The sequence below is a fragment of the Tachysurus vachellii genome, chromosome 7, assembly GCF_030014155.1.
Source record: "Tachysurus vachellii isolate PV-2020 chromosome 7, HZAU_Pvac_v1, whole genome shotgun sequence".
Taxonomy (NCBI): domain Eukaryota; kingdom Metazoa; phylum Chordata; class Actinopteri; order Siluriformes; family Bagridae; genus Tachysurus; species Tachysurus vachellii.
In genome coordinates, this window is record NC_083466.1 from 26,610,829 (window position 1) to 26,618,888 (window position 8,060).

General features: G+C 37.6%; 1 protein-coding gene and 1 long non-coding RNA gene across 2 annotated transcripts in view; both read left to right on the plus strand.

The window, feature by feature from the left end:
- LOC132848027 (polyisoprenoid diphosphate/phosphate phosphohydrolase PLPP6-like) overlaps positions 1 to 172 on the plus strand; it is a 2,166-nt gene extending 1,994 nt beyond the window's left edge. Inside the window, exon 2 of the mRNA XM_060873539.1 lies at positions 1 to 172. This exon is cut by the window's left edge and continues 348 nt beyond it. Within this exon, the coding sequence (XP_060729522.1) occupies positions 1 to 29 (29 nt within the window). The 3' untranslated portion in view covers positions 30 to 172.
- A 3,054-nt stretch (positions 173 to 3,226) lies between these two features.
- LOC132848029 (uncharacterized) lies at positions 3,227 to 7,261 on the plus strand. Its single transcript, XR_009648700.1, has 3 exons — positions 3,227 to 3,632; positions 6,669 to 6,779; positions 6,988 to 7,261. It is a non-coding gene; the product is annotated as an uncharacterized LOC132848029 (long non-coding RNA).
- Positions 7,262 to 8,060: the final 799 nt, after the last annotated feature.

The following is an 8,060-nucleotide window of genomic DNA, read 5'->3' on the forward strand; positions in this document are numbered from 1 at the left end:
TGGGGAGACATGTCACTCAGAGAGGCTGAAACACACAAGCATTTTCAAATACCATCAATAAACACACACACACACACACACAGAGAGAAAGCAGTGCATCAAGTAATATTATTAATAAACTGAGTAATAATCTTTGTACAGTGTGTGAATGTGGACACACAAAAACTCTGACAGAAGCACACACAACCCTTGAAATTGAATCTTGCTTATATTATTATATTATATTATATTATATTATATTATATTATATTATATTATATTATATTATATTATATTATATTATGTCTAGACTGTCATTTCTTTTCTTTTGGCAAACCTACAAATAAAACTAACAGTGAGATTAGTTTCAGTAACATTTTGTTGTTTTTTTCTCTCCATAGTCTTGTGTAAATGCTTTTGTCAGGAATTACTGGGACTATTCCTTGCAAGTCCAGTGGACGTGTTGACAGAGAATTGTCCCAGTAATTCCTGACACATGTTCTGTGAGTTTTGTGTCATTCAGGCCCTCAAGTATAAATAAAATAAGCAAATAATTCACACTTGACAGAAGAAGTTGTATACAAACTCACTTTTTAAATGAAGTAATCAGCAATTCAAGATATAGTATTTTAATGTGGGATTGTGAGTCGATATAACAGTATCACAGAAAATGAAGTAAAAATAAATAAATGAAAAAAAAAGTTCTCAGCAGAAGCAGATGATGATGCAGCTTCCTGTTAAATGTGTGGAATATTTCAGATATTTCAATACGGTGAAGTAACACAACATCTTTCCTAAAATAAAATGGAGAATGTTTGGGAGGGAAAAGGGTCTGTTTCAGCAATGCAATGCTTAAATTATATTATATTTTAAGGTAAGCAGGTAAAAATTGTGTTTTGTGTGTAAGTTTTGTAGATGTCACACATTATCTTAATCTCTTGAGACCCGAATGTCCTTATATGAGGACATAACATTTTCTCACAACTTCATTGTCTATATATATTTATTGTACCAACCTTATATGAGGACTGTTAGGTATAATTCTTTTGCGAAACTGCTTCCTTGAAAATACTGATTAAATTCATAGTTATCATCTATGAATTAAGAGAAACAGTCAGTAGAAATTGTAATGTACACAACAGTAGCATACGGGTCTCAGGAGGTTAATGTTTTAAATGATTCATGTGGAAAATTGTGTAGGGTTTGTAGTGAGAAGACCTCCAAAGTCTGAAATCATGTTCTGTTGTTTAAACCAATAAAATTGTGTGCTTTTCATTCGTGAATATTATGACATTCGTCATAATATACAACAACAACAACAATTTTTCTATATTCTTCTTTCTTTAGTCATTGTTACACTATGAACTGTCATGAAATCCTTACGACTAGTTCTTAAATATCCTCGCAGTTTCTCGAAACTATATATATATATATATATATATATATATATATATATATATATATATATATATATATAAAATCATTTATTGTGTCTATCGTAGTGGACGTTTAAACAAAATTCCAATAAATACATGAGATGGCACTATTTTTTTTAGACTCATTTACTGTAGATAAGACTACATTAGAGAGAAGAAATAGCAAAGGTTTTGCTTTATTTAGTGGAAAAAATAAATCACACCTGAAAGTGAGCATGTGTGGGCATGTGGTAGACTAGTGGTTAAGGTTTGGGCTACCAATCAGAAGGCTATGAGTTCTATCCCAGGTCCACCAAGATGCCAGATAAGAATTGAACGTCTTTCTTTTTCACTCCATATTGTGAGGTTTAAAATGTATTTTTTAGGTTCAAAATTTGTATGGATACCAATGAATCATCTCTGCACAGTAAGTATTTTTGCCTATTTAATGTGACCTAATGCCTTCACACTCATCTCCAGCTTCTCTCATAAGAGCAGATTGAATCCTCACCACTGCCTCTGTTAGTGCTGTAGCTGTCCTCGGAGTCAGGGGGCAGTGAACAGGGTTTCTCTCTGAGCTTCTCCGTCTCTATCATGAGCTCCTCTACTTGTCTCTGGAGCTCCTTCACTTGCCCGTCCAGCAGTCCAGAAGAAGCTGTCTGATCTCCTCCATCTCAGCCGGTGTCCTTGCCCTCTCTGGTGCTGTCTCGGCCCCTAGCACACGGCTCACCACCGCCTCCAGCAGCGTGACGCGAGCGCTCAGGTTTTCCACCTCCATGGTACTGGGACAGCTGGGCTCCACTGGGCTGTCCACTGTGAAGGTGTACTGGCAACGGCCGTAGCGGTCATCTGTCCTGCAAAGCGAGGCTCGTCTTGACCCTGGACATCCACAAGTAAGCAGAAGGTGAACAGCATGAACCTCGTCCACATGATTAGGATAAAAAAAATCTGTGAATTAACTTCTGTTTAACTGTTTGTTTTTCTGTGTAAGTAAGTGTTTCTTCTTTTACAAGTCTCTGTTTCTTCACTTGGGTGGATGCTGACTAAGCTTTGAAATGGTGGAAGGTGGTAATTTATAACAGCAACTCCTCCTGAAATGTGGGAGGAGAAAGAATGCATGAGAGAAAGAGAGAGAGAGATTTGAAAAAATCTTCTCACCATAGCTTTAGCTCTGGATTCTGGTCAGATCCATCCCAGATTTATATTCATACACCTTTATGTTTGCAATATATTTCTGTTACTATGGAAACCGCTTCACATAAAAGGATTTAAAAAAAAGTGTTCACCAAAGTAAACATGTATTTTTGAGAAGAAATGTTATAACCCCTCTTCAGGTGCCAGAGTCTTCATCATCTCCTCATCATCATTCCGTGAGCCTCTCGCTCTCACCCTCCTAAAACACACACATGGGGCAAGAGAGGTTTAAACTTGAGGGCAAATGACACAAAAAGGAGAAATTTAGGGTATTATTTTTTGTTTTGTGTGTGTGTGAGACTGTGTGTACACGTGCCTTGTATAAGTCTAAGTGTTTTTTTTTTTTAACCTTCAGCTTCAGCACACAAACCATATCCTCAGCACACAATCAAGCAGAATAAACGACAAGGTTCCATCGTTTTTGGCTAGTCTATTGTGAACTGAAACATTACTGTAGCCCAGCTAGGGTTATATTATCATTTCTTTTATTTTCATGTAATGGGGCATTTATGATTGTTTGTGGTTCATATAATATCATAACTGTGTCTGTGTATACTGATAAAATAATTGTGCACTTCCCCTTTAAGAGTTACTGCAGATCGGAGTGAGAGGTTTTTTTTTTTGTCTCCTTCAGGTTTTAAGGCTAATATAGAGTAAATAACCACTGACAAAATGTGTTAAAGCGTCTGTATTTGGCTGACCGAGTGTTATTACTACTTTTATTTATTTATTTGTGTATATAATCTGTACAAGAGTAAAGTTTACGACTTGTTTCTTCTGAGTGCTGCACAGAGCAGCCGAAGCTACGCTAATTCTCGTGACTATCTGACTGCTTTCCTACAGTAAACATTACGTTTAGTTTAGTTAACGATGTGACTGGGAGGAATTCATGGACCAGTTGGGACTTACCTCGGACGTGCTTTGGAGTATCGTTGCTATGGGGATAAAGGATATCGCTGCTGTTCGGTAGAGGAGGGACTACAGAAAGATGTACAGCTTCAGAGGAGGGAATTTCGTGTTCCAGCCGCCTGGGAATCTGTTCAGGTGATCTGTTTGTTTTATTTCAGCTCGTAAGGCCACAACACGCTATAAACCCTATATTGATATTGTTATACACATACAACATTAAATATAATATTATAGTTAATTCACAATAAAGCCTATTTTCAGTATAACACATAGCAAAACACATTCTGTAAAGAAGGAAAATCTCTTAATTGATATTTGTGTAGCTCTTAAAAGAGCTGTTGGTTTTTTTTTTGCTTCGGCGTTGAGCTCACTATGCCGTAAGGAGGGCTTTGGCCGGTGCTTTGGCCAGTTTGGCCGGCGTTTCCCCAGTCGGGTCAAAGGTCCTGAGGCGGAGCACCAGCTTGATGATCGACCCCGCCCGGATGTTGTGGTCGGTCAGGTTGTGACCATCATCCAGGACGGTGTCGCCCTTGAGCAGCCACTGGTGCTCCGGGGGAATCCCTAAAAGGTCCCGGATCCCCTCCTTGACCCTCAGGATGGTGTCGCCCTCTTCGAGACCGACGCTGAACTCGAAATTAGTGAGGGTTTTCACCTTGATCAGAAATAATTCTCCCATTTGTAATCTATATGGAAAAATAATAATAATTAAAATTAGACACTACATTAATATACTACAAGTAATATAATAGTATAATATAAAATAAGACACTACAAATAATATAAATATAATTTCCTCTGAGGAAAAAAATACTTACATTCTGCTGCCGTAACTGAATTTGAAATGCGCGCTTCGTTCATGTGCCCTACTTTTATACACTCTTTACGCTCGTGCTGTCATTCTGCCACGAGAGCCAATCAGAGACGCCGTGGTGACCCGTTAAACGTCAAATCAGTGACTGCTAAGATTACCTCAGAAAACGCGGGAAAGTCCATCTGAAATGTTTCACATTGATTCACACAAAAACATTACATCCACCAAAGCATATCGTTATATTTACATATCGGCAAAATATATTAACGGCTGTTAATCCTACAAAGTACAAAGTGTATAAATATCATTTCCTCTGAGGAAAAAAATTACGGTGCTTTTTTTTTATTTATTTTTTTTTTAACCGTGGTCAGTTTTAAAATTCGCGCCCAATATTCGGGACACAGTGCTGATTGGTTGGTTGGGTTTTTTTTTCTGCTCTACGTCATTGGTGAGGCATCTGAATGGACTGCTACAAAAACAGCAGTGAAGTTAGCTAATGGCTAATATTAGTTAATTCCTCTTTTTTCTAGGGGTGGTGTGGGATTTGTACACAAACTTATTTTAGTATTATATATTAAAATTTTATAGTTACGAGTCCCCGAAGGTCATTTTGAAGAGTCCAGTTCATATTTGTGCTGAAATATGAACTATATAATCTCCTTTTGCATGTTCCCCTGTAATTTTGGTGTAAGAGACTAGTTCTGTAGGTGAAACTTATGCATAATGAATGCAATGTAAATAGATCACCAGCATCACTTTAGTGCATTATTAACCCTCATGGTGTAATATCTTTTTGGTCAGAGCAGCGTGTCACAGCAGGTTAAAGTAGAGTTGTTTACAAGGTATTAAAACCTTCATATTGTTCATGGACTTGGTGTATAACTACGTTATATTTGCACATAAAGACAATTACACCGGCTATTATTGGCTTTACTGAAGTGACGTTTCCCAGCTGAAGTCTTCTAATACTGACCTGACCTGTATTATGCAAGGGTAAAAGTGCATGAAGAGAACTATGAACTTAGACAACTCATTAATAAATGTATAGTAATATTAATGTGATGATTATGCTTTTTTCTGGATATAACAATGCTATTCATGTTGTGTTCAAATTAACATTCATCCAAGAATGAAAGCAATTAGCAGGAATTATTTATAATAGTAATTGCTACATCAGATAAGACTATTGCCAAAGATACTCTTCAGTTGTTGTTTTTTGTCTAAATAAAAATCTAATATTTTGAAGCTTTGAATTCAAATGAACAATTTATTGGTCCTGTACACAATCATACACAGTATGATGCGAAGTGCTTTTTGAACTGTCAAAAATAGACCTAAGAATGATAACATTGGAGTTTATATGAGTAGGAAAGGGAAAACATATATATAATTATAATTATATAAGCTGTCTATAAGACAATGAACATATAGGATAATATTGACATTTTGCACACAGAATCAGCAATTATTGCTGATATTTTCATAAAATGTTTCATTTATAAAGTAAACTATGTCTATAGGATTAGTAATCAATGCACATCACATCTTTTTTATGTCCATTAAACGCAATGTGAGTGAATATCTAAGAAAAAAATCAGAGTAAACATTTATAAGATAAACATGTATTGGGCATGAATTTGCATAAATCTGTGTCATTAATCTGAAAACATGTATGACTGATCTAACATTACAAAAGTAAGAATGAATGAAAATAGCTCCGTCATTCTTTTTATAGTTGTTTTTATAAAATGAGATCATGTCTTTTTACACAGGCAAATTACACAAGGCATTAGCAGCTATCTTAGGGGCAGCTGTCAGTAAGTAACATACAACCCCAACTTCCACACCCAGGTACATATCAAGTAAAGTTACAGTAGGTTTGTGTGATAGAACATCCTGTGAAATTTGATTATACATTCTTAAAGTCTTTATGTTCATTACTAGACTTTAACCAGTAGATGGCTAGTGAGTCTTCTGTATAGAACTGTTCAATCACATCTCTATTAAAATGCTGCCCTCAACTGCTGCTATTGTATGTTTACAATAATCCACTTATTGTTTACATCTGCTTATTTGCACAATGGTCAATTACAGACTGCACACTAGTCTGTGCTATTTTATGTCCTGTAGTGTATTGAGTTGTCTGTCTGCGCTGTATTTTGTCTTGCACTGTTTACAGTAAGTGCACACTATGCACTTTATGTAGCTAGGACAACTTAGGTTTCAGTCCTCAGCTCTGTGTTGTTTTATGTAGCACGATGGTTCTGGAGAAACGTTTTATTTCACCGTGAAATCTTTACTCTCTCTCTCTCTCTCTCTCTCTCTCTCTCTCTCTCTCTCTCTCTCTCTCTCTCTCTCAGGATGAGGAGTGGGGAATGTTTTTGATCTTAATGTTTTTAAGATCAAAAACATGAGTACAGATAAAAGTTGTCTCTGATGGAGAGGTTAACAGAGAAAGAACAAAAACTCAGGTGTGTGTGTGTGTGTGTGTGTGTGTATGGAATGACGTTCTTGATGATGGGATCGGCTGACACGCTGCCCGAAGAGCCGGCCGATGTTTGTAGAGGACATGACGGAGGAGCAGCTCGCTTCAGCCATGAGACACTTTACGTTTGTTTATCAGTATTACTGATGTTATTATTTCAGAGATAACCTAAACTCTCCATATTGTGTGTGTAGATGGAGTTACCATGTGGACTGACGAACTTGGGGATCACGTGCTACCTGAATGCCACAGTGCAGTGTCTCCGCTCAGTGCCTGAACTCAGAACCTAATTACAGAACCGTCATTTACTGTGTGTGGAGGAACTTGAGACATTTGTATGTGTGTGTGTGCAGGTATTCTGGTGCGTTGAGGTCCTCTGGAGCAAATGCGCCATCTCAATACTTCACAGCAGGTCAGTGTGTTATTTTCAGGACAGAAATGTGGGCGGTGCTACAAACCATGCTGACCACAGATTGATCCAACAGAGTAGTGACCCAAGACAGGACAGTGTTACAATTGTGTCTGTGTGTGTGTGTGTGTGTGTGTGTGTGTGTGTGTGTGTATGTGTGTGTGTAGCTCTGTACGAGTCGATGGATAAAACATCCTCTAGTTTCCCCTCAATCATCTTGCTGCAATTCCTGCTTATGGCCTTCCCTCAGTTTGCTGAGAAAGATGATCAGGGACAGTACGTACAGCAGGTAAATATACTACACCCTCATCCCTACACCCTGCTCCTTACCCATAACACCATAGCACCAAAGGGCCAACAGGTAACTGATCTCTTCCCCCTCTACTCTAAACCATACATCAATAAACCTAAAGGGTCATTAGGTAATTAATAACTACCCCCAGATCTCTGAACTCTACCCCCACAATCACTCTCATCGTATCTGTATGTGTTCAGGATGCCAATGAGTGCTGGGTTCACTTGATGCGGGTTCTCCAACAGAAATTAGAAACTCAAGAACCTGAAATCCCCATTCAGGTAAGACACACTAGTTACAGTATATGGTTAACAGAAAGTGGCTTAAAATGTGTTGCTGTAAAAATGTTCCTGGTTTACAGATGAATGACGGTGATGGCGGCACTGCAGCTTCATCCACAAAGAAAAACTTCATTGACCAGTTTTTTGGGGTGGTGTTTGACACTTCGTATCCTTTAAGATCTGTATTGCTGATTCTGATTCACAGTGTTGGACATTTATTTATATATTTATACACACACACACATTGTGCATGTGCACACATTCCTCTTTAACTCATCCATG